The sequence below is a fragment of the Biomphalaria glabrata genome, chromosome 2 (assembly GCF_947242115.1).
Source record: "Biomphalaria glabrata chromosome 2, xgBioGlab47.1, whole genome shotgun sequence".
NCBI lineage: Eukaryota > Metazoa > Mollusca > Gastropoda > Planorbidae > Biomphalaria > Biomphalaria glabrata.
The window spans coordinates 42,575,704-42,603,689 of NC_074712.1; the positions used below are offsets into that span (position 1 = coordinate 42,575,704).

Here is a 27,986-nt window from a genome sequence, read left to right on the forward strand (position 1 = left end):
AGTTGGGGAAAAGTAAAGGCGGTTGGTCGTTGTGCTGGCTACATGACACCCTCGTTAACCGTAGGCCACAAAAAACAGATGAACTTTACATCATCTGCCCTATAGACCACAAGGTCTGAAAGGGGAACTAGTTAGGCCAGGTTCACATCTAACTTTGCATTCACTTGCACCTATCCTTTGATCTGTTGTACCGTTGGGGCACTACACAAGATATGTCAACCTTCTTTCTCCATTCTTATCTCTCATTTGTCTTTGATATAATTTCATTTGGATGTTTTTTCTGAAAATCTTGAAGCCTGCCTGGGTGGACCAATTCGGGGGCCGATTTTGAGTTTGTTTCCACACAAACTGTCTTTGTAACCTTGTTTTTCCTCAAACAGTTTCTTTTGATCTTGTGCCGCAATGTGCTCTGATACTTTGATTGACCGATATATATTTATATCCTCATATTGATAAACTGATAAAGCAAAGCACGCTGGCGCTCTCTATTACTACACTTTCACCTTTAAACTTTCTTTTTGGTTATTCTCAGAACAGAATATCTAATGAGACTCGCAAAGTTTGCATTTACTATTTATCCAAGAAATACATTACCTGGACATTTTTTTGGCGTAATTTTCTGAATATTTCATTACAGGTAACTAACTAATCAACCAATCAGTAGGCGAATAACAGAGCATTAGTTTTGTTCAATCATCATTAAAATTACAAATAATATTGTCACGTTGAAAAGCTATTTCAAACCTTCATCTCTAATTTAAAATTTGTATAATTAACTTTTAAATAAATGAATAACTTCAATAATGTAAACCATTGTTTATTACAGTCATGTTGTCGTATAAAATTCTAAAAGATACAATGTTGTCGGACCAGTATACCGGTGTATAGATGCAGGAACTTATTATTAATGCTTGTTTTAGTAGTAAGTAAAGTTCCCCTTTCAGACCTTGTGGTCTATAGGGCAGATGATGTAAAGGTCATATATTTATGTGGCCTACGGTTAACAAGGGTGTCATGTGGCCAGCACAACGACCAACCGCATTTACTTTTCCCTAGACAGGTACCCATTAGAGCTGGGTGGATTCAGAGGCGCCCGAAGATCCCGGAATTAAAAATCCCAGTCTTCACCAGGATTCGAACCCCGGTCCCCTGTTCGGAAGCCAAGCGCTTTACCGCTCAGCCACCACGCCTCTCAATGCTTGTTTTAGTATTGACATTGAACATGTGAATTAATGTAAACTGCTTCATTCGTAATGTTGTAAGAGAAATTAGCTGGCCTCTAGTTCCTAAGAAAATTTGTTTTGTAGTACAGAGGTTCTAAAACTTTTTTGACCTGGGGACCCTTTACGTAATCAAAACTTGCCCACGGACCCCTAGGTGAAAAAGTAACTTTAATGAATAGTATATAAATTATTTCGTCAAAGAAGAGTACATAATGGTATGCAAAACAGCAGTGAGGGGCGATTTGATTATTGTTAAAATTCTCCTATCGGATAAACTGGTTTTTAGCGAAGAAGTTATTTTAATTTGTATACAATTTTCATTTTTCTGCGGACCCCTAACGGTCGTCTCACGGACCCCTGGAAGTACGCGGACCAAAGTTTGAGATCACTGACGTAGTACATTGTTTGAATTGAATTGAATTGAACACGCATATGTAAGGTGCTGAAAATTTCATAGCCCTTTGTCGAAATAATTGTGTTAATCTTAATTAAGCGTTACATATCACTTCACTCCTAAACAATAGTTCAAAATTCTCAGATATTATAATGAAATTTGGAAAGTGTCAAGGAATTATAAATATTTAAATTCAAACTAGCCGCAATGATTCATTCATTTCATCAAAATGTTAACAAATCTAATAATGTTTCAAACCTTATTTAACCGTAACTTAGCGTTACCATAAACAAGCTCACACAGAGGAGGACAAAAAAGAGGACAAAGCCTTACAAAGGATGACACACACTAAAAACAAGACAAAGTTTAAAACCTAGATCTGGGATTACATTGTAGTTAAAGAAACATTTCAGCCAATCAAAGGCTGTAGACCGTGATTATATTTAGTTTCGTATTTCTCAGACACACCATCTTTGCCCAGTAGTACATCATTGGTGCTAGTGGAACTCACTACACGATACATTTGTTTTCAGAAAGTACATTGTGAGAAACGTGCCTCTCACTGTAGGATGTATTTTCCTCTTTTGCCCACTGCACGCTGATTGGAGTGAGGAGTGAGTTTGTGACAGTGTTTCCTATGAGTGAGTTTGTGACAGTGCTGTCTATGAGTGAGTTTGTGACAGTGCTCTCTAGGAGTGAGTTTGTGACAATTTTGTCTAGGAGTGAGTTTGTCACAGTTCTGTCTAGGAGTGAGTTTGTGACAGAGCTGTCTATGAGTGAGTTTGTGACAGTGCCTCTATGAGTGAGTTTGTGACAGTGCTGTCTAGGAGTGAGTTTGTGACAGTGCTGTCTAGGAGTGAGTTTGTGACAATTCTGTCTAGGAGGGAGTTTGTGACAGTTCTGTCTATGAGTGAGTTTGTGACAGTTCTGTCTAGGAGTGAGTTTGTGACAGTGCTGTCTAGGAGTGAGTTTGTGACAGTGTTGTCTAGGAGTGAGTTTATGACAGTTTTGTTTATAATTGAGTTTGTGACAGTGCTGTCTAGGAGTGAGTTTGTGCTATTAATTCAAAAGACATGAAGGAATAAAACCGAATATTCGTTTTTGTGAAAAAGCCGGACATTTTTACACTTTAGTCTAATGCCTTCCGGACGGAGGATAGGACCCCAAAAAGGAAGATATGGCCTCCCTTTGCCGGACGTCTGGTAACACTATACTAACTACGCTACAAAATGCATCTTCTATTTTAGATTCTCAACTCATAAAGATACTCTAGAAATAAAAGAATAAAAGAACTTCAATTTCTTCCACACGTCCAGCAGGTCTTAAACAAATGTGATTTACTTTCACCTGATGAATTGAAGAGCCAAATGAATGGAGAAATAGAACAAAGCTAAACAGAAATAACCTTTTCTAAACAAAATTGTATAAGTGTTATGGAGTGTGTGCGTCTAATGTGATGGTGAGAAGAAGTTAGCGATTGTTTTTTGGCAATGCAGTAGGAATGCTAAAGTCTGAACTGATCTGTCGTACTGCCGATATTGAGAACGAGAGACGGTCCAGAGATTGAAAACAGTAAAGACGTGTGAGTTAGATTATGTTTAAAATACCTTTTCATAGTATTACTACTAGATCTATTGTATTTTATCTCAAGTTAAATTTGCCTTTATTGTAATACAAAGATATGTTTTTTGTTTTGTTCAAGTTATTTCAAAAGCTACAATTATACATGTAATACGCCTACATCGGTTTAGAAGGTGACAAGATAGCGGAACCAGGAGAGTGGGGGATTTACTCTCTCCTCCTATGCTGCTGTTTTATGATCCAACCGAAGATATGTCTATTAAAATAATGAATTAAAAAAACAACAGCATCTAATTAAATTGGTTTCACCTTAACTCCTGTTATGCCGATGATAGTTAGCACCTTCATCATTTTATGACGCTGACGCTGTCAACATTGTACTTCTCTTACTCATGAATGTCATACTAAAGTCTTTGTTCTCGCTAGAAAATGATCTTCACAACACGATTGAAAGTTCTGTTAGTACTTTCACCTTTAACTCTGTAGTCTCGCTGGTCCACATTTACTGCGGAGAAAACTCTTTCGGCGTTAAACAACTTTTTCTGTTACTCCGTAGGCCACAGACTACTTCTGAAAGTAAACAACTTTTTCTGTTACTCCGTAGGCCACAGACTACTTCTGAAAGTAAACAACTTTTTCTGTTACTCCGTAGGCCACAGACTACTTCTGAAAGTAAACAACTTTTTCTGTTACTCCGTAGGCCACAGACTACTTCTGAAAGTAAACAACTTTTTCTGTTACTCCGTAGGCCACAGACTACTTCTGAAAGTAAACAACTTTTTCTGTTACTCGGTAGGCCACAGACTACTTCTGAAAGTAAACAACTTTTTCTGTTACTCCGTAGGCCACAGACTACTTCTGAAAGTAAACAACTTTTTCTGTTACTCCGTAGGCCACAGACTACTTCTGAAAGTAAACAATTTTTAACAAACAATCTTGTGGGAATGGCAATCATAAATTTTGTCCAAACTTTGCAGTTCAATTCGTCAAATAAATCTCCGCATTGAACGAAGAGCTTTCTTTAGGATGGACGCTTCATCGTTTCTTTTAACTCTTGTGTCTTTCAAGGTAGAAAGTTCTGTGTATTTGAAAGTTCTGTGTATTTGAACGTTCTGTGTATTTGAAAGTTCTGTGTATTTGAAAGTTCTGTGTATTTGAAAGTTCTGTGTATTTGAAAGTTCTGTGTATTTGAAAGTTCTGTGTATTTCTGAAACAATTTGTCGATTGCATGAAGATATTTCAAGAGATTCTGTCCATCAATATGCAAAACCTTTGACAGATTATTGCTGCAATTTAGTGTAAAAAAAGGGACTATATAACATACGGGTGTTCAAAGAAGCTTTTGATTAAGTTGGAGCACTTCTTTTGAGAAAATAAAAAATGATTTCAAACCAGGAAAACACTCCACCGCAGGCATCAAAGATATTAATATGCATAGTTTAAAAAAGTCTGTATAATTCATTTAAAGATTCCCACACAAACTGTATAGGATTAGTAATAATTTATTTTCACACAAATTGTTTCCTTTAATTTAAAATAGACAGTCTGCAGCAGTTTTTTTTTATGTTATTGTGCTACATTGACATCATTGAGAAGTAATGCCTAATGTCGGTATCTTGGTAATTATTAAACGATATTCTAAATTATATTTTTAATAGCGGGGCATTAAGAAAGTGGTACATTGGGCGTCCTGTACGGACATTTTATGAAAAGCAGGGCAGGTGGTCTAAAGTGGGACGTTTGGTCACCTAAGTCTACCAGTCTGTTGCTAGAAGACAACGATCGATCAACAACAATAAGTTTGCTCATTCACTAGATCTTTGTTGAAGACATACTTGATGAAATTCATTGGAATAGAAAATAGTTTTAACAAACTGACGATTCTAAGAGGGAAACAAATGGGGGGGGGGGAGAGATACAAAATGAAAGGAGTATTTTGTTATTATTTTGAACTGATCAATTTATGTTAATCCAGATAGGATTATTACTAATGTTTTAAATACCACCGGATTATCCAGTATGTTTGTCATTTTTGTTACGACATATTGGACAAAGATAGGCTCAGGTAATGTATTATTAAAAAAATAGTCACAGAATGTTTCAATATTAAATAAGTCTATAAATAGTCCAAGTTGGTTAGTTTTCTCGTTTCTTTAGAGTTCAGTATTGTCTGCATGGCAATGTATTTCAAATAATAAATAGCGCTTAACAAGGTGGTTGTTATCGCTATGATCGATCAATGTTTGCTAGAATAGATCGATCGTCCGTATTGTAAATTTGTCTAAAACTGGCCAATGCGAATGTCATTTCTTATTCAAAGGCTTTCACTTGCAGGTATGTAAAACATTAGGAACATCGTGATAGAGATATTTTCCAAAAGTTAGTCGCGAGTTTTAATGTTGAAAATTTTTTAATGTTATTTTTTTTTGTTATCTGTCAAACAATTGTAAACTTTCTCTAAGAAAAAGGAAATCAACTTCCGGTTCAAAACCGTTGGACCCTGTATTAGGTTCAGCACATATTGAAATTTGATATTTTGACATTCTAACACGTTTTAAATTTTAAAAGAAATATCACACGGTAAAACAAGTAGTAAACTAAACATTTCCTTTTAGCCTCCATCATTTTAAAACTATTTTAATTGATATAATAATTGCAATGATATAGATATGATGATATAAACATCACAATCCATTCCATGCAATTCAAATTAAAATAAATGTTTTCATTAAAACTATACACTTTCATTCAATAAAAAATTAAGATAAATATTAATTATAGAAAGATTGTCTTAACTTTGCAAAAAAAAAAAAGGGGGGGGGGTTGACCCTATATTACTGATACTCAGTAATCAGTTAAAAGATAATACAATGCAATTGTTAATTTCCCAAAGCTCCATAACATGAACACTTAGTTTTAACGGTAAATAGATATTTTAAATTAATTTATTAATTTAGTCATCTTTCTGAAATTTTAATAAAATATGTTGTCAAGCAACGAAAGTTTACTTGCGAAGTTTCAGTTTGATAGAATAATGAAAAATTGTCAAAATAAATTGTTCAGTTTTGTACAATGACGTATGTGACGAATATATTACAATTTAAAGAAAAAAAAAGAATGTCTATGAACGTCTATTTAGTTAATTAACTCTTAAATGAATCGGGTCGACATGCGGAAATACGTATCTGGTTAAGTTAAGGATTTTCAAGACCAAATAAAATTCTAAAAGATAATATTTCAAAAACATTATAACGGTCCAGCCAGAGTTTTTCCAGTGTGGCCAATTAGCTCATAAATTCTTTTCCCATTAACTGTTTAAATTTCTGGGAAAATCGTAAGAGCCGTTTTCGAGAATTTGCAAGCTCAATAGAGCAATCGTCAAAATACTTTAAAAAAAAAAAGAACTGGCATATGTTAGTAAAATCAATCATTTTGAATCAATCCAAACTGTGTTTGAAACGTTCACAAGTGTTCAGTGGTGATATAGGCCCTATATATATATATAAGTATGTATATATGTGTGTGTGTTTTGTGTTGTTTACACCAAGCTAAGCTTTTTTTAAAATCTTACAAGAACGTTTATAAAAACATCTTCTGTATGTGAATGTATCATCGGCAATGTGTTGACGCTTGTTGTGGACTATAAAAGAAATATCACTGTTAATTTAAACCCATCCTTATAACAGTTCTTGGCCCTTTATGAAAACATTCGTATAGTTATTTGAACATTCAGGAAGTTCGTTGATGTACTCTGTATATTTTAAAATGTTTGTAAATGTAAAATTTCGTAAAAATAGAGGAGCAACAGCAATGGAAATATAGCAAGACAAGGCCATTCTTCTCTTTGTTGTCCTACAATCACGTGACTTTGGTTAAAGTAGGTCAGAAATATGGAACTACCTCATTTGGGTATCACTGTCGATATGGTCACCGAGAGTGTTTTGGAAACATTTAAACGAAATAATAATGCTATGAAAAAGCGAATGCGTGAATTAAAAAAAATTGTATGAATGGAGCTATCAAAATAGCTAATTGACCTAAATCCATTTTTTAAATAAAAACATTTGCTTGTAGGTCTACATATATTTAGATCTAGATCAATTATAATAGATATAGACCTACTATTATAAGAGGGAATTCAATGGCTCAAGAAGCTTATTAATGTTTGTACGTTAGTATATTTAATATCCCCCATATAGTGTCTCAAGTAGCCTGTCCAATCATAGTGTGTTTACAAAGCGGTGTGAATTAGATCTAGAAATAGAATTAGATCTAGACTGTCTATAATCTAGACTTAGATGTCGGCTTCGATAGATGAATGGGATTATAAAGTAGCCTACGTCAGTACCTCTAAATTCGCAGAAATAAGGAACGAATTTAGGTAAAAATTATTTGGAAAGACAAATTTGAAGCTTAATTTTATTAAATAATGAAATCAATAGACTATATTGTCACATTATTGTGTAATTTTCATGTGTCAAATTAAAAAAACTATCTGTGCAAAGTGTAGTTTTAAAAATTAGTTCTAGATCTAGATCCTTTCGATCTTCTCTCGAGAAAACATGATAAACATGGCCTAGGTCCATAAAATAGGAATACTTTCATAGAGTTGGGCAATTTTATTTTTGAGGGTCTTAAGTTTGTTTTAGGGCTACTATACATACGTCACGGTTCCAGTTAGTACCCAAGGAACATTTATGACAAGTTTTATCACGATTGGTCAAACAGTTTTGATTTCTAATGATCTAATGATAAACAAACTGAGTAACTTAAATGTAAGCCCTTACTTGCAAGCATGGGTTCTAAACTTTTTAACCCAACGGCCCCAGTATGTTAAAGTCAACAACACCAAATCGTCAACTCGAGTACTATGTACGGGTGCTCCACAAGGTTGTGTACTTTCTCCTGTACTATACACTCTTTACACCAATGACATAAGAAGCATCTATGACTCAGTTAAACTCATTAAATTCTCTGATGATACTGCCATAGTCGGTCTTATTTCAGGAGACGAAACTCAGTATCGAAGCTCGATAGAAGAGTTTACAAACTGGTGCACCGACAACTTTCTAGAACTGAATGTAACAAAAACTAAAGAACTTATAATAGATTTTAGAAAGAAAAAACAAACTATACGTGAACTGCAAATAAACACTACATCTATAGAACAAGTAAAGGCATATAAATATCTAGGCGTTATCATCAACAACAAGCTTTCATGGGAAGACCACCTTGGAACTCTGACAAAGAAAACAGCCCAGCGACTCTTTTTTCTATACAAACTCAACAGTTTTAAATTAAACAAGAAGATCCTTGAGACATTTTACGGCGCGACTGTACAAAATCTGCTAACATACGGAATAAGTTGTTGGCAAGGCAACGCCTCATCTAAACTGTTGCAAAGTCTAGAAAACATCATTAAAAAAGCATCAAAAATTACACTCACAACATTACCACATTTAAAGGAACTTTTTGAACAAACGTGCCTAAGAAAAATCGAAAAAATCTTGGAAGACAACGGCCACCCGCTCCATCAGAACTACGCCAGGTCGTCGCGAAGTGGGCGACTGCTGTCAATCAAAACAAGAACGGAGCGGTACAAAAACTCGTTCGTACCTCACTCGGTCAGACTCTATCACCGCCACTCATTGATCAGGGAACATGAAATGTACCAAGATACCTGTGTGTAGTCGCTGAATGAACTCTTTATGTTGTCTGTTGTATTTATGTGTATTTTTCTGTTGTGTTGTCTTTATATGAGAAAGGAGTCCTTGTAATCACAACAAATTTCCGTAAGGATCATTAAAGCAGTCTTAGTCTTAGTCTTATTTCTATTCGTAACATGCATACATATACATACATACATACATACATACGCCTTACTTTCTACTTTATAGTAAAAGAAGTCTAGCCATATGTTACCCGCGGCCCGCGGGTCCTAATTTGCGTATCACTTTTGATATAGTCACTGAGAGTGCTTTGTAAACAATTAAACGAAATATTAATTTTATAATTAAAGCAAATGCGGAATGCGTGAATGTAAAAATAGTATGAATGGAGCATAGACATAAATAAATATATATGTCTATGGAATGGAGCTATCAAAATAGCTAATCGATTTAAATCCATTTTTTTCAAATAAAAACATTTTGCTTGTAGGCCTACATCTATTTGATTAAAATTTGAATGAATAGACGTAATTTTGTATGTACATGTGTTAAAGTATAAAGTAGATCTATCGTCTTTGAATTAGATCTAGATCTTGATTTAGAGATGGCTAGATGAAAGTCGTAAACTAGGGATAGTAATTCATCTAGGAGAGACGCCTCCGAAATTAAACAATTGCTGCCTTGCAGATGATCTCGGCTGATCAAAGGCTATGGGAGCACACACAGAAAGAAAAGCAGGCTGAAGCCGGAGTCAATGGGCCTCCTGGCGCATAAAACATTGACACGCAATCTCATCTATGTTGGAGCTCAGTAATGATTCGTAAAGAAAAGAAGTAATGGGAACGAAGAAGAAGAAGATGAACAGTTAGCAGATAAAATTAATATTACGTTTCTGATATTGTGGTGATAGGATTGTTTCTTGCCATTAACTTTTAAAGAATTATTAGGTCTATGTAATTCTGGACAACAAATAATAAATTTTAATTTTAATGATTAACAATAAGTATTTTCATTGCAGGCTGACAGATCCATGACTGAACTGTACAACGTCAAACTTGCGGTTTTAAAGTAACGTATCAAGCGATGGTCCAGAAATTTTTCTTTTTGCCAAAGTTGAACTCATTCAAACTGGTCTGGTCAAGAAGATATATCTGGAAACTACTCTTACTGACATTTTGTCTATTAGCACTGATAGCGGTCAACTTTCAGCCTACTGTACAGTATGCAGTTAGGATGGCTATACATAGATCTGAACTATACAACAAGGTGAAAAGGAAACATTAGATGACTGTGTGTAATGACTGACCCAGTGGCATCACTAGGTTCCTTGGGGCGTCCCGCTTCCCCACTGCAGTGACGCCACTGCATTGTACTGCCTAGACTTCGACTACGCCTTTTAAATTATTTAGATCTTATGTTTGTACAGTCATTTAAAAAACAATTTGGTTGAAAGTTGTATTATATATAGTTAAGCAGGCCCGAATTTAGACTATGATAAAGCACTAAGCTATAGGAGATAAGGGGCTTATTAAACGCTCACATATTGTGAAGAGAATTGTGCGTTTTGAAATGCAGCATTGAACAAAGTAATGTTGTAGTAGGTCCGATATTTAAGTATATATGTCAGTTCACTCGGAAACTTTTTTTTTTCTGGTCCAAGAAAGCGGGGGGAGGGGGGAGGGAGGGGAGAGATGCTAAACTTTAGCTCGCATAGCTCATAGTTAAATTCTACACTAAATGTATGACTTGATTGATAGTTTTTGTGTATGTCCCAATAGCTATTTGCTCCCTCAGACGCAGGAGGCTGTAGAGTGAACTACAGCATACCGGAAGTAGATACATTTATACGAGAGTATCAGGGAAAATCAAATCTGTTGGACTCTGTGTTTAAAGTTGATGAACAGGAGCCTTATTTGAGTTTCTTGGCCAAACTAAACAAATGGAAAAGAAAAGGAAAATTAATGAAAGAGTTTGTAAAGAATAACAAGTAAGCATTGTATATTGTGGTACTCTCTCTCTCTCTCTCTATCTCGCTCTATCGATCTATTTATCTTTCTTTCTATTTATTTCTCTATCCATCAGTTATTATGTCTGTATTATTATCGGTTAACGTTCTTTGGCCTAAATTGAGGAAAAAAAGATATTGTCATATTCCATATGCTTACATATTTTATATCAAAATGAAGGTAAATAAACAATAATTATGGATTTTTTTTTGTTACATATTCAATTTCAGCACGTGGGCCTGGGAAATATTTCACCAGCAGATCAATCAGTACTTCCTGTATGACCCAGAAGATACCAGCTACTATCAGCAAATGTTAAAAGATCTAAATCAAAGAAAAATAATTTTTACAGGTTTATAATTGACATAAATGAATACAATATTGTGAAACTTTATAAATACATGTATAAATTGAAGATGGGTGTATGGTAGTGCGCTAAGCACTTTGGACTCTCGTCCTAGTTTGAGCACTGAAAGCAGTCAAAACCTTCCCTAATGCAGAACGAATGAGATAGGACAAAGCCCTAATAATTTACATTTTAAAAGTAGCGTCCGATTCTTGTAAACAAACAAAATATCAAAATATACGTACGAAGTTTATAAAGTCTATTTGATTACAAATTACTCTTTGTAAGTTGTCCACAATATACATCTAAATCAAGTGATGTCAACACAGGGGCGTCGTAAGGGCCTGTAACATCGCCATTGCTTTTGCTCCTTGACAAAATTCGCTAATGTAAAGGCTCTCCTAGAACTGCTCTTGGAGAGCTGAGACCTAAATGACTACCTTAGAGATACAAAAACACTAAAGAATACTCCAAGGTTAATTTGTTAATATTAAGGCTGTTGGAAGAAGTCAGTGCAGCTGTTGTACATACGAACATATATATATATATATATATATACATATGTATGTATACATATGTGTGTGTGTGTGCCTAATTAATCTTTATTACATTCTGACCATTCTTTCGGAAGGCGTTTATTGTACCCCAGAATAGGTTCTTCCTGGAGTTAGTGGAAAAATTGTAGACTCCCCGCCCTTGCCAGCAAGGGGATTTGGGGAAGCACTGGGAGCTCCCCAAGCGCGGGGTAGAGCCCCGCTGTCAAGCACTATTTCCCCCTGGTAGGGTGTTTTAAACTCAAAACCCCCTTGGCTGTGCTGGGGCAAGTGATGGTTTAGCATTAAAATCTCACCTAAAATAAACAAAATCAAAACAAAAAAACAGTCACTAAATTCCGACCTCGCCAGGGGGAGATGTCATTTCGGGTGGGGGATTGAACCCCCCCCCCCCCGGTTTACATTGCCCCCATGGCTTCGCAATGAACATTCTCATCCATTTTTTTTCCCCAATTGTCAACTATTTCTGGTAATGCTGTCCACGACCTAGCTATAGATCACTGTTTTTCGTTTGGCTCAGAGCGGTAAGAAGAAGAGATGGGGGAGAAGGACCTCGCCGTGACCAATCACGGACATTCACAACAAAGAAGTAGTTTGCTAAAGAACAATCTGAACACATTGATAAAAACAATTTAGATCTAATTATGAAGTCAGCAAGGAGAGGAATCCAATTAAATATGGATGCATGTGGGGACCGGACATATGGGGAGAATAAATACAATAATAAATGTGTGTATCATCTATATACAAAATTCTCTTCGTCGCCCAACCATGCGGGACACCACGCACGCACGCCGACTCTCTAACCCTCGATGAAAAAGTCATGGAAAGATAACTTTTTTATTTCTGCAAGTCGGACTAGAGTTACCCCACTTAACTCCCGCCCGAACCCGTGCCTTCCTCGCTCTCCAGACATGCGCACATAGTCGTTTGCTCAAACCCATCCCATTTGGACAACTGCGTCTTTCAGGAAGTGTTCACCCGTCACTAAATAGCGGCGTATGCTACGCCGCGGGTCGACTAGTTTAGAATAAACTCAAAGCAAATTATTGCTTAATATATGTACAATACTCAAGAAAACTTGAAATGCAAGAGAACAATTGAGCATGTTTTTAAAAGTTGTATTCAGATTGTATTGCCTAATGCTGATCCAATCCACATGTGATCCTTTATTTTACCTCTCAGTAGAAATAGAAGGAAGAGGGACATTGTGATGAACAGCTAATAGATTTGTTCAAAACTTTGAGCACAGAATATATAGACACACTTGATTCTCAACTAGGACTAACAATAAAATCTTAAATTTTGAATTATGCATTCTGTTAAGTTATAGCTTTGCTTACTTATTTAAAATTATGTTCAGCTAAAACTTAAACAAATTATAAACAATTAGTGAAAGAAATTGGAGACAATATCAAGATCTCAATTATCTTCCCTTACACACCGATCTATAGTGTAGATGATATAAAGTTCCCTCTTTCAGACCTTCGATCTATATCGAAGATGATGTAAAGGTCATTTGTTTATGTGGCCCATAGTTAACGAGGTTGTCATGTGGCCAGCACAACGACCAACCGCTTTTACTTTGCCCCAGCTAATTAGAACTGCGTGGACTAGGAGGCGGCCAAAAATCCAGAAGTTTGTAAGAAAAAGAGCAAGTGTATGTAAGAAGAAAGAAGCGAGGGAGAGAGAGACAGAAAGAGAGAGAGAGAGAGAAAGTGTGTGAAAAGAGAGTAAGGAGTGTCTTTAGAAGAGAGAGAGAGAAAGAGAGAGAGCAAGAAAGAGAGAGGCAGCATGAGAGAGAGAGACAGAGAGAGAGAGAGTGAAAGTGTGTGAAAAGAGATTAATGTGTCTGTGAAAGAGAGAGATGAAAACAAGTCTGGATGAGAGAAAAAAAATTGAGATTGCGATTAAAAAAGAGAAGGAGAGAGAGAGAGAGAACAAGTTTATTTGAAATACAGACGGAGAAACAAATAAGCCAACACTCTATCATCTACATTTATTTCCGCGAACAGATGTCAACAACCGCAGCTCTCATCTTGTGCTTATAGTGACATTTGACAACGGAATGAAAGGTCTTTACAAGTTCATGAGGTAATCAATAATTAACTCTCCTCCTAGTTGTACCCTAGAAACAAAAACTGCTAAAGACAAGTAGTCAACCCTGCGTGTTTCTTACACTGGATAGCGATCAAGTTTTGTTTAGGAAGACGTTTAGTCTGTATAGTGTCCTATCATTATTATATGCTACGTTTAGTCTGTATAGTGTCCTATCATTATTATATGCTACGTTTAGTCTGTATAGTGTCCTATCATTATTATATGCTACGTTTAGTCTGTATAGTGTCCTATCATTATTATATGCTACGTTTAGTCTGTATAGTGTCCTATCATTATTATATGCTACGTTTAGTCTGTATAGTGTCCTATCATTATTATATGCTACGTTTAGTCTGTATAGTGTCCTATCATTATTATATGCTACGTTTAGTCTGTATAGTGTCCTATCATTATTATATGCTACGTTTAGTCTGTATAGTGTCCTATCATTATTATATGCATCTGGCCTAAGCAAGTAGCCGACATAGAGACGTGTACCAGTACATGGTCAACATTTATCCATTTATTCCATATTTCACTTTGATGCCATGCAATCTTCAATGAGGAACACTCTGTTTTCGCCCATTTCTTGTTTTTTTATTTTCACAAATAAGTAAATGGGAATATATTATACTAGCATTACACACCGTCTAGACCCGTTGATTTGTTTCTAGGCTATATACTGTTTAATATGTCCGGAACATTCCCACCTTTTTCTCTTTTTTTTTTCTTTCTTTCCCTATTGTATTCTCGATATAGCACCTTTGGTTAGTTTTTATCTTTTTTTTTTCATCTGTTAATCAGAAGGCAATCGATGTACGATATTAGACACCTCACACATGTCGTTGAAGTAGCTTTAAACCATCAGTTTCAGGCCTAGAGAACAAGTTTGATTGATTAAAAAAAAAAACGTTCTCAATAATTTTATGACGATTTATCAAGGAAGTCTAGTGAGTATCATTTATTTAAAGTTTAATTAGCCATGTATTATTTCCAGAACCCCAAGGGACCATGAAGTATTGCCGAATCATTTTTTCTTCAGTGACATAGAACGAGCCCATGCAGAGATAGCTTCATTTCACCTGGACAAGTAAGCCTTAGATCTAAATATAAACAAAACGTTATATGCTTTAGATATAGGCTCTTCGTTTTCGTATATAGCTCACTAATGTAACAGTGTTACAATACAACATGCAAGAGGTCTCATGATGTTGTGAAGGCTAGCACTATACAATACAACATGCAAGAGGTCTCATGATGTTGTGAAGGCTAGCACTATACAATGTTATCTTTGAAAACTCAGATACCATTAATAAAAGAATTTTTCGATACAAGAGTAAAATTAAAAAAAAACAACAAAATACATTCGTGACGCTTTATGTCAACTAAAGAAAAGACAGTCTGGTTACAAGAACGCGGTGTTAGTAATAAGCTGCTACTCTGGCTTAATAAAAAATACAGAAAGTAAAGTATAATTTCAAATGATAGTAAACGTATACTATGACACTGATGGTATAGTAAGAATAATGAACATAACACTGATGGTATAGTAAGAATAATGAACATAAAACTGATGGTATAGTAAGAATAATGAACATAACACTGATGGTATAGTAATAATAATGAACAGTACCAGGTGACCGAGCCTCGTTCGGATTAATAATTTAAGGAAGGATATATACCCGAAGACATTTTGGGAATATTTTTGTAATTACGAAAATGAACGATCGGGTAAAGACTATCAATCTGAAGAGTTGCTTTTTCGTTCTGTCAGTTCTCAATGTAATTGTACATGGCGATTAGAATAGAAAGTCTCTTCAGTTCCCCCAACACACTCTCGCTGGGAGGCGTCACGACTATCCCTGATCACATATCAACCTCTCTTTAAAGCAATGCGTCATTTGATACTATGCTATCCAGATATGTGAAGTTATCTACCACTTTAAAGAATGTCTATGTGCGGTGATCTTTGGGCTGAGTAGGTTTTATTGGGTGACTTCTGGAACATGACTTCCCTTATACCGAGGTTTATAGGTTTACCAAAAGAGGCGGCAGCGTAATGCCCCCGAACTTCCATAAGCACCGCGCTAATTCTATGTGAAAATTATTAAATTAAATCATTAGAACTTATAATAGGGTTCCCGTGGTCTCACTGTTTTCAAGGAGCTCCTGGAAATCTCCTGAAACTCATAAAAATGTCCTTAAAATAGACAAAATTGTCATTTTGGGGTGTCAATCTATATGGTTAACACCAATCCTACGCGTGATAACAAAAAACAACATTATTATCAGCTTTCATTTCATAAAAATGTAATGCAAAGACTTTTTTTTTTCTAATACAAAATCTTAATTTTCCCATATTTTATCCTTATCCCTACCCTGACTGGGCCGCCCGCAATCCATTTTACATTGGGCCCCGCAAATGTTAGGACCGGCCCTAGATATCATGTTCAGTGTGAGCAAGTAAGGCGTAAAGAAGTTGTGTTATGAACATTTCCTTGGGTTTGGTATGGTACAGTAGACTTCGAGGCTTGAACACTTACAATTATTCACCAGCAAAAAAAAAACAAAGTAAAAGCTACCTATGTGTGTACGCAATTAAAGTGTAAACAATTTATAAAGCCTTTAAAACACAATAACTAATCATACATCTACAAATTTAATTTCATTATTTTTCTTCCATAGATTCATAATAGATCAATCTACAATAACATGGTGCGCGAATGTTTAATTAGGCCAATTGATTCATTAAAACTTGTTCTTGTTTGCGTAAGAAATGTCTTAGTGTACTGCTGTGAGCCTAGTGACGTAAGCGGTGTCAAGTTTTTTCCCTTTGACGTCACGTAAAAAATTTCTTTCATAAAACATTCAAGACAAAATTAATTTTTCGTTAATGAGACATTTTCAAACCGATATAAAGGTCGACCTCGAGTTTTCCCGATGTGGCCAATGAGTTGAGAATTTTTTTCTCATTAATATACACAGACCTTGAAATTTTAAAGAAAATCTTTATTGCCTTTTTCGAAATAAAATTTATATATGTATAAATATGTATATATATATATACACAAGAATTGCTCGCTTCAGAGTATAGGATATACTACTTTAAAATAATAAAGCTTTTCTTCGAGTCCAAAGATTAATGAGGTGTAGAGTACTTGCCATGTACTACGAAAAATGAACATATACACCGATACCCAAAAAATGAACATATACACCGATACCAAAAATGAACATATACACCGATACCAAAAAATGAACATATACACCGATACCAAAAAATGAACATATACATCGATACCAAAAAAATGAATATATACACCGATACCAAAAAATGAACATATACATCGATACCAAAAAAATGAATATATACACCGATACCAAAAAATGAACATATACACCGATACCAAAAATGAACATATACACCGATACAAAAAAAATGAACATATACACCGATACAAAAAATGAATATATACACCGATACCAAAAAATGAACATATACACCGATACCAAAAAATGAACATATACACCGATACCAAAAAATGAACATATACACTGATACCAAAAAATGAACATATACACCGATACAAAAAATGAATATATACACCGATACAAAAAAATGAACATATACACTGATACCAAAAAATGAACATATACACCGATACCAAAAATGAACATATACACCGATACAAAAAAAAAATGAACATATACACCGATACCTAAAAATGAACTTATACATCGATACAGAAAACAAAAAGTCATTTGTTCCAAAGGCAATCAAATCATTGAAAAGAATTGATCTATCTGATGTAAACGATTCACGTTACTTTTAAGTGAAACTAGTGTGAATATAAATATTGTTTCTAAAGCTACATCATGTTTTTTTTCTCATGATGGATAATAACGATTATTATTAACCATCAGCTTAGCCAGTTGATTTGTTTACACTGATTGATTGTTGATTTGTGTGTGTATATATGTATATAACAGTGCTTTTTTGTAAAAAAAAAAATAAGTGCCGATACTCAGTGATTAGGTGCCGGTCATAGACATATATATATATAGACTGGACGATAAAGTAAAAATTATTATGGGAAACATTTGGGAAAAGATAAGTTTGTATGAGTTATACAGCAGTTTTGAGCAGTGTAAAATTAAAAGTATTTATAGTTTGTTTGTTTTTCAGCCATAACCTATATAATTGATAGAACCCCTTTTGTATTATTATATCTCTAATCGTGCCTAATTATAAATAGTTTTAAATGCTAGATTTAGATCTAGTCTATATAAATACTATAGTAAAAAAATACTACTTACTACTAGTACTATACTACTATACTATACTATAAACTATAATTGTAATCTGTATAGTCTAGTCTATAGTCTATAGTTAGTATATAGGCCTAAATAGTCTAGGACTAGATTCAAGATTGTCACTAGATCTATAATCTATATTTATACTAGATCTAGTCTATAGGCCGCATGCATAGATGATAGACTGGCTAGTTTAATAGTTAGTAGTAAAAAGTATGAAAAGTATTAGACCTAGTTATTACAAAAATTAGTCATATTTATTAGATTTAGATCTATCAATATTAAACTAGTGACAGTCACAGTGTCAGTGATACTGAATTATTCTGACTTACTGAAACTGAAAGTTAATGTGTATAATATTCAATTTTTTTTCAACCTTTACAATTTATCCCTTGGCCTATCGTACTACGAACATTAGAGCACGTTCTGCTCATTTTTTTTTATACTAAAAACTAATTCTAACAATTTGAATCGATAAGACGACCGCCATACATTAATAAAGAAGCCATGTCAACAAACATAGATCCACATCACAAACCTATATATATTTGCCTATGTCTATGATTATGAAACAAAGGCAAAATATTGGGAATATGGCAGTTTTGTACTTTTCAAAACTAAAGATCATAATTATATATTGGCTGAAATGTTAGTCATAGAATTTATAGCTCGATTGCCGCCATTTTTTTTTTCACATAGAGTACATAAAACATATTTGATTTCCCCCAAATAAAAATAACTTCCTACTTCCAGTCTATATTTATTTATGTCTATGGTGCCGGTACTCAGTGATGGATTGTCTAACTTTTAATCTATATTATAAAGTAGAATGTGAGGTGTATGTATGTATGTATGTTACTTATAGACATCACAACCGCTTGACCAATCTTGATAAAACTAGGCAGGAATGTTCCTTTGGTAGGCCTACTAACTTAGGCCGTAGTGTATGTATTGTAGCCCTAAAACAAACTTAAGACCCTCAAAAAAAATAAATTTGTCCGACTCTATTACAGTTATAGTATTTTAAGGATCTTGGCCATGTCTGCAATGTTGACATGAGAAAAGATAGAAAGGATTTAGACCTAGATCTAATTTTAAGAAATACACTTTGCGCAGATAGTTTTTTACTTTGACACATGAAAATACAAAAGAAGATCCATTGATTTCATTATATAATAAAATTAACCTTCAATTTTGAGTTTCTAAAGCATTTTTTACATACATTAGTTCCTTATATCTGTGACTACAGATTTTCCTGACGAACATTCTTTCATTAGACAATACCGTAATGAATCGCGTACTAAATATTAATTCGTTTAATTGTTTACTTTATAATCCCATCCCTAGATCTAAAACACTAATTCAACTCTAAGATGATAAAACTTCTCTTCGCAAAGATAGTTTTATACTTTAACACATTAACATATTAATTAAAGTCCATTCATTTCATATTTTGATCAAATAAACATTCAAATTTGGTTTTCTAAAGCTACATTCGTTTACGAAGGCTGCGAAGCCGAGTTGAGATAGGCCTAGATCTATATTCATTCATGAATCGCGTACTAAAAATTATTTCGTTTAATTGTTCACTTTATAATCCCATTCATTTAACAAAGCTATCGTTCTTTTCGTTTTTAATTGATAAGACTTCGGGTAAACCCATTTTCGCAAAACTAATTTTATTTTCGTAGCGAAAGAGAAATAACGTGAAAGGATCATTAGCTACGTTTAACATACATCTAAATCCAATCCACTAGACTATTCAAAAGCATTTTTTACATAAATTAGTTCCTGATATCTGTGACTATAGATTTCCTGGCGAACATTCTTTCATTAGACATTACTATTACCAAATGGTTACACATTAACACATCTCTCTACTGAGTCTATTCCTAGGCCTAGGTCTAAAACTCTTATTGAACTCTAAGATGATAAAACTTCTTTTCGGAAAGATAGTTTTATGCTTTAACACATAAACATACTAATTATTGTCCATTCATTTGATATTTTAATAAAATTAAAATTAAAATTTGTTTTTCTAAAGCATTTTTAATACATTCGTTCGCTGTTCGCTATAGCTGCGTAGCCGTGTTGAGATAGGCCTATATTCATTCATGAAAAAAAGTTCACGCATGCGCAGCACAGAATGAACTCTATAAAAGCCAATTTTTAACTCTAGATTAGTGTAGATTTAGATCTATGTCTACCTCAAGATCTACTTTATACTTTATACACATGAACATACAAAATTTAGTATATTCATCTCAAATTTTAATCAAATATATGTAGGCCTACAAGCAAATGTTTTAATTTGGAAGGCTGCCTGGTCGTGCGGTTTGCGCGCTGGATTGTCGTTCGGATTTATCGCCTGTCGAAGGTTCAAACCCTGCCCGCTTCCATCCCCCGTCGTCCTGTGGAAGGTTTGGACTAGGAAGTAAACTATCTTCAACTCTGAAGGAACATCCGAAAAATTTAAAACATTTTACAAAACATTTGAAAATAAAATGGATTTAAGCCTATTAGCTATTTTGATTTGATAGCTTTATTCACACTATTTTTACATTGACACATTCGCTTTACTTATTACATTATTATTTCGTTTAATTGTTTACAAAACACTCTCAGTGACTATATCGAAAGTAATGCGCAAATAAAGACCCGCGGGTCGCGGGTAACATATGTCTAGTTACTAATAAATTAATAATAAACGTTAAAATACAAGAAATTTCCCCCCCCCCCACATTGAAAAAGGTGCCGGTACGCCATACCGGTGCGTACCGTCACAAAAAGCAATATATATATATATGAGGGATGTAGTGTTTCAGCGCAAGCATAAAGATCTCTCTTGGCAGTCTAAGCCTGTACTAAGCAGAAGATTTACTTTTGGCCTCCCTGACCTTTGGTGTATGTATACGAATTCGTAGACAGATCTTAGACAGAAGATAGGGTTCATTATCTACTCTAGTTATTATTTCTTGTTCATGTTATTAGTGTTTCTAACGACCTTTCTACCAACAAATGTTCCTTGCAGAGTGCTAGGATTCTATAGAGTGCCTCCAACAGTTGGGAGAGTTTTAAACATAACGGAAGACATTGGAAATGTTGGAGTCGAACTGCTCACCAGTACTCTTCACAGGTCTCCAGGTGAGGAAGAAGAATAGACAACTTTGCAGCATTATAAACAGTGTGTCCATTTCATGGAACAGCTTTCACTAGTTTCAGGTCAACACCTTCACTACCCCATAGTTGACTGAGCACCACAGAGCACACTTTCTTTTCATTTTATTTCAGTTTTTTTTAGGGAGATGAGGGCAAAGAGGAGGTGGAGAGGGCAAAAAGGAAGATAAGGAATGTGAGGGCAAAGAGGAGGTGGAGAGGCCAAAAAGGAAGATAAGGAATGTGAGGGCAATGAGGAAGTGGAGAGGGCAAAAAGGAAGATAAGGAATGTGAGGACAAAGAGGAGGTGGAGAGGCCAAAAAGGAAGATAAGGAATGTAAGGGCAAAGAGGAGGTGGAGAGGCCAAAAAGGAAGATAAGGAATGTGAGGGCAAAGAGGAGGTGGAGAGGCCAAAAAGGAAGATAAGGAATGTGAGGGCAAAGAGGAGGTGGAGAGGCCAAAAAGGAAGATAAGGAATGTAAGGGCAAAGAGGAAGTGGAGAGGCCAAAAAAGGAAGATAGGGGCTGAGAGGAAGTGGAGAGGGCAAAAAGGAAGATAGGGGCTGAGAAGAAGTGGAGAGGGCAATGAGGAATTGGAAGGAGAAAAGGACAAAAGGAAGATAAAGAAGGTGAAGGTAAAGAGGATGAGATAGGAGGTGAGGGAGAGAAGGAAGATAAGGAAGATGAGGGTAAAGAGGAGTGAATGTTGAAGATAGAGGGAGCAGATATCATGAGCAATAAAAAGCAGGGATTATGAGGAAACATTTCTTTTTTGTATTACAAATGTTTTTGCAATTACAACTCTTTTCCTACACTCCAAACAAACCAAGCCAGAGAGAAACCATTAAAAACATTTTTTTGGACTGGTGATTCTTGTATATTAATTACTAATATATTCTTCTATTCTCTGCAAGAAAGAAAAAATTGTGTTTTATTCTCCATCAGTTGGAAATCTGTGTTTCTTTGGGAAGTGTAAAGACTACTGCAAAGTAGCTTTCTCTATTTGTGGGACTCCAGACACAATAGAGGGGGCCATGTCTGTGTTTCTTCCTCCAAGAGGCATCAATCAGTCGCATTACTCAGTGGCGTCTCCCTGGATGCGAGTGTACCACCATACAGGAAAGGTAATTGAAGTTTTATGGATGAAAAGTTTTGTACTGAGACTTTCACTCGGAAAGAGAAAGTTAATTTCATTTTATTTCATCATAGTTATAGATTAAACAGAAAAAAATATAAATATCACATTTTTGAAAAAATAACACTACCTCCCTTATACATCTTCAAATAAAAATATTTTTTTTTTAGCTCAAATTGAGTATCCGACTCGTGATGTTAACACCTTCAGCTTCTTGATCAAACTATTCTATCAAATTAGGCCAGCAGGCAATAAATCAGATATCTAGGTCTCTAGCCAAATTTACATTAATTTTTTACTTTTAAAAATTAGAACAGTCAAGCCAGAGTTTTCCCATGTGGCCAACGAGCTAGAAATTCATTTCTCAACGATATACATCCACTGTTAAATTTATAGGAAAATCGTTAGAGCAGTATTGGAGACCAGAGTGACTTGAATAGAGGTATTGTAAAAAAAAGTTACCTTTTTAGACATTGCAATCTATGAAACAAATGATGTTAAAGGAATCTATTTCTGTGGGCCACATGTAACAAGAATACCATGTGGCCAGCACAATGACCAACCACATTTACTTTTTTCCCAACTAAAGTCAGGTGCCATTAAAGTTGGGTGGACTCACCTAGAGATCCCGAAATTAAAATCCCATTCTTTACCAGGACTCAAACCTGGAACACCTCGATTCGGAAGCCAAGCGATTTACCACTCAGCCTTTAGTTCACACGATAAAAGGTGATACAAATATAATTAATTTTTCATAGAACGAGAATCATCAATTGAAAACATACGTTTGTTAGTTATACATGCTTCGGGTGTTCCTTAAGACTTGATTGACTGATGCATTCAGACATAATAATAGTAACAAAATAGACATAAAGTTTAAATTTGATAGTGACCTATTTAACCTTGGGCGACAAAAAGAAAAATCAGCATCAATTAGGGACCTGTTATTTCCTGACGACTGTGCCATAACCCTAAATGCCTGCTTCAAAACATTTCCAGAGCATTGTCAGTAACTTTTCATGTTCAGACTTTGGTCTAACTATAAAGACAAAAAAACAAACAAATTCGAGTCTTATACTTGCCAGCTCCAGGTAAAGTCTACTCGAATCTGGATAAAGTCTCAGTTGTGATTGGCAGGCCACATCTGCAGAATGGAAGACTACTGCATTCCTAAACGACTCCTTTGTGGTCAATTTAAAAAAGGGAAGCAATCACAGGGTGGACAAAGAAAACACTATACCCTCAAAGCGTCTTTGAAATCCTTCAACATAGAGCTGGTCACCTGGTAGATGGAAGCACACGACAAAGAATTTGAAAACTGGCGCGAAATTGCAGAAGTCAAGAGAAGAGCGCTGGCAGATGAAAAGCGTGGAGAAACAAAAATCAAGGCAACTGACAGCAAGTTCTAGCTGGTAATGTATAACCTTCCCAGCGTGCAACCGATCGCTTCGGGCAGGATGTCGGGTGGATGATGGCGAAAGATGTCGACGGGTAAGGTTTGAACCCGGGACCATCGAGGCGACAGTCCGGAGCGCATACCACCCGACCAGGCAGTTTATACTACTGTTTAGTATATATATATATATATTTTGTCGGATAGTTTTATCATAACGTTTTTCTCCACCCACTGACTCATCAATCGAAGGTAGATCTATATTTATATGTCAGTGAGAGATTGAGCTCGCTAACGTAAGAAACATTATATTTAAAAAAAAATCTATTTTTGTATTCGCACATCCCCTCTCGCCCCCAATATTCCAAGTGATTGAATTATAAATACTAGAAACATGTAGCATTTTTGTTTTATATATCTAGACTAATATTTGTAAAGAAGATTCATTGTACACTATATAGCCATGTAAATGATTGTTCTCTAGGCCACATGGGAGCTATCTGAAGATTATTGTGAAACGAACGTGAAAAAAAGAGAAGGCTTCCAAGGTCGTAAATTATTGGATTATAGTGATATTGGAGTTTTTGACTTCCTTATAGGTGAGTGCAATAAAACATTGACAAAAAAAATTCACTTTTAAAAACATAAGAAACCTGTCAGACGTGGGTATTCAATGTAACGTCTAATTATATGGATGGTTTCATTACAATTCCTCCATTCAGCTTACTCATTCAATGGCAAAAACAAAAAAAAAAAACAAAACAAATGGAACCTGAAACCTGGACGCTTTTCTCAAAAACGGCTTCAACAATTTCCCTAGAAATTTGACAGCTGATGTATATTTTTGGGAAAAGAATGACTAGCTCTGTGGCCCCACTGGGCGAACTCTAGTATGACCGTTATCAATTTTCAAAGTATAAGAAGAATAATTTAAATTTGTGTAGAGGACTAGACAATCTTTATCTTGAACAGACCACGTCTTCGGTCCTATTCATAAAATATTTGTATATATTAATGTTCAGGAACATTTTCTGCACCGTCCTCAGAGTCTGGATCTATAGGTCTAGCATTAGAAGCTTATAAACTCTACTAGATTTAGACATTCGCTTAACCAGGAGAAAGAACGGGGCGAAGTAAAAGATTATCTTTAAAAACAAAAAAACAACTAAAGTTCATTAGTACTTGAGAGTTAAAAAATCGCTCTATACGCTGTACAAAGGACACACTATTAATTTTTAAAAGTATTGTATTATTTTATTTCTTTCAAATGTTTTTTTAAACAGAACAATAACATTGTTTAACTTTATTCTTAAATTAGACTGAAGCAGCATGGCTAATTTATCAAAGTAATGGATTTCTTTTTATTATTGTCAAGGAAACTTAGACCGCCATCATGTCGAGTTGTTTCAACAGTTCAACAATGACACATTCATTTTACACTTGGATAATGGAAGAGGGTGAGTTGCAGTGAAACAAAACAACATCGTTCTCATATTTTCTTCTTCTTGATTGCTCTTTTTAGCAGCCACTGTAAGGAAAAAAAGCACTATTTGTTTTATGTAGTCAGTCTGTCCGTCCGTCACGATTAGATTAAAATAAAAAAACTGAAGAATTATTGAAAATCTGATTTCATCATCTTTTGTGTCAAAGTTATGATGCAAAAGCTACTTTTTGTTTTTGTCGCTTAGAAGCGAATCGCTTTATTTAATACATTGATTTGCAAGTCCTTCAAGTGTTTTTGTGCTCCGTTAAGTTTTGAATTTGAGTACATAGTTTTATAGCTAGCTTTTTAAAACAAGGTTCAAATGAGATTCAGCGACAATTTATTCGTTTCCTTTGAGTCTTAAAACTGTAGGGGCGGAGGCTGAATGGTAAAGCGCTTGGTTTTTAAACCTGAGGATCCCGGGTTCGAATCTTGATGAAGACTGGGATTTTTATTTCAGGATCATTAGGGCGCCTCTGAGTCACCCAGCATCATTGGGGAAAAGTCAAGGCGGTTGTTCCTTGTGCTGGCCACATGACCATCGTCGTTAACCGTGGGGCACAAAAAAAAACCCGAGATTACCTTTATATCATCGACCTTATAGACCGCATGGTCTGAGAGGGGAACTCTATTTTTTTTACTAGTTTTAAAAATTCATTCACAGAGAGACTAAGAGAGTGTCATGGATGGTCTTAGTTGTTAGGATTCATTTAGTCTTTTGTAATCATTGCGTCCCTGATAAAGACTGTGGTGAGAGTCAATTGGATGACTCAGCTTATTCTTAGAAGGAGTTAGGAGTAAGGTTTAACCAACAAGAGAATGTTCATTTTTAACTTCTCGAATGCTTTATTTAATACACATGCTTAGGTTATGGTTTTGTGTATAGGTGTGCGCTGTAAAGAGATAAGCTTAATGTTAAACTTTAATTTTTAAAATTTAAAAACAGGTTTGGTAAATCTAAATACGACTGCATGTCTTGTATGTCTCCTGTGCGCCAATGTTGTATGATTCGTCGGTCCACTCTGGCTAAACTGGTCAAACTATACATCGGACCGGACAGTTTAAGTCACGTGCTCAGAAAGTCCCTGGAAGCGGACCCTTTGTCTCCAATACTTTGGGAACCTCATCTGGACGCACTGGACCGTCGAGTAGGTCAAATTCTCAAAGTAGTCAGAGACTGTATAGCCAAAAAGGGCAAACTTTGGCACGAGGTTATCATTGATGACGGATACAATTAATTTATTTGACATCTTGTTTGAATACGAAACAAATATTTCAGGGCGCATAGATATGTTTTTTACATTCAAATTGTATTTTTGTTTTTACCACTAAGCAATTTTTAAAGTATTGTATTTATATAATATATAGAAGCTTTACCTTCCCCGATTTATCACAATATAATCTTGATAGACATGCTAACTGTTGTAAAAAAAAAACCAAACTTGAACTTTATGGCCATACCACAAGGTCCTCAGGGCTCTCAAAGACCTTCTTTCAGGGAACAGTACCAGGAAAAATAAGAAGAAGCAGATAGAGAAAGCGACGGAAGACAACATAAAAGAAATGACAGGCCTGTCATTGAAAGAAAATGTATCAAAGGCTAAATACAGAGCGGAATGGAGAGAGATCGTCAACAGATCTTGTGTGGTGCCCCAACGGTTCAACATACTAAGGGATAGGTGAAGCTGAAGGCTAGGATTATTGCAAGATAATTCCAACATGTCCTAAAACTTTCAAAACTCAAGCGTATTCCTCTCATGCCTGCCTAATGGCGAAAGAGAAACAGGTTGGCATTATTAAAACTAAATAATATGTGTTTATATCTTCTCAGTGAATGCTAATTTTCCTGAGTCCTACATTCCATTGATGTAACTAGTTGATAGCCTATGTACTGTTTAATTTGGCTGAAGCTAATATCAAAAAGTTTGTACACGTTATTTCTCACTTACCCAATCTCGGATCAAGCTGAAATTCTGCGCAATTATTTTTTACTTGACAACACAAGAAACAAACAAACAAACAAACAAAATATTATTTTGTTAGGTATCTCAAACAAGGGAAAGAATGTATACCTGACTGAAGTGGTGGTATAAGCTGAGTTAGTCCCCTTCAAAGGTATCAGTGTCTTAGCAAACACAACATGAAAAATAGGAAGAGACTATAGCAACAATCTTCCAGTGGTTACTGTGTTGGTTTGAGAAGTCAGAGAAGGCATGAGCCATGAGTTCAAATTCAGGTCGTTCCCCTTTTTTTAAAATTTTTATAAATGCATTATAAATGCTTTTTATTGTTAGTCTATGTCTATTATAAATTTCATTATATTACTGATCCAAAATAATTGATACAACTATGCTTAATATAATCTTTCTTTTTAAAAATGTATTTGTAAAAGCATTTTCTTGTTTTTCACTTCCAACGGAATGGTTCTGTTTATAAAGCTGGTATAGATCTGTTACAAATTTAATTACATGACTGAGCCAAACTAATTAATACTATTACATGTCACATAAGCTTTGTTTTTTTTAAAGTACTTTTTTTTCCTTGTTGAATTTTTTTGTATAACACTTTAAAAAAATATATTTATAATGTGTTTAATATGCAGATAATTAATAATATTTCTATATTCTTGTAAT

At 35.0% G+C, this 27,986-nt stretch overlaps 1 protein-coding gene across 2 annotated transcripts; it reads left to right on the forward strand.

The window, feature by feature from the left end:
• The first annotated feature begins 533 nt into the window (after nt 1-533).
• LOC106068814 (extracellular serine/threonine protein CG31145-like) lies at nt 534-27,986 on the forward strand. Of its 2 annotated transcripts, none has more exons than XM_056020687.1 (11): nt 534-637; nt 9,886-10,133; nt 10,646-10,854; nt 11,104-11,225; nt 13,789-13,867; nt 14,871-14,963; nt 21,219-21,331; nt 22,288-22,466; nt 24,355-24,469; nt 25,246-25,327; nt 26,300-27,986. In XM_056020687.1, exons 2-11 carry the CDS (start codon nt 9,951-9,953, stop codon nt 26,589-26,591), a joined length of 1,467 nt encoding a protein of 488 aa, XP_055876662.1. In that variant the 5' UTR covers nt 534-637; nt 9,886-9,950; the 3' UTR covers nt 26,592-27,986. The 2 variants fall into 2 exon arrangements, with proteins under 2 accessions (XP_055876662.1, XP_055876663.1); XM_056020688.1 differs by lacking the exon at nt 534-637 and adding an exon at nt 5,431-5,532.

Bases quoted from the DNA above. Each gene is read 5' to 3' on its own strand.
- LOC106068814 (XM_056020687.1), top strand. From the start codon at position 9,951: ATGGTCCAGAAATTTTTCTTTTTGCCAAAGTTGAACTCATTCAAACTG. The intron at 13,868-14,870 runs GTAATCAATAAT...TATTATTTCCAG, and splicing joins GGTCTTTACAAGTTCATGAG to AACCCCAAGGGACCATGAAG. The intron at 24,470-25,245 runs GTGAGTGCAATA...ATTATTGTCAAG, and splicing joins AGTTTTTGACTTCCTTATAG to GAAACTTAGACCGCCATCAT.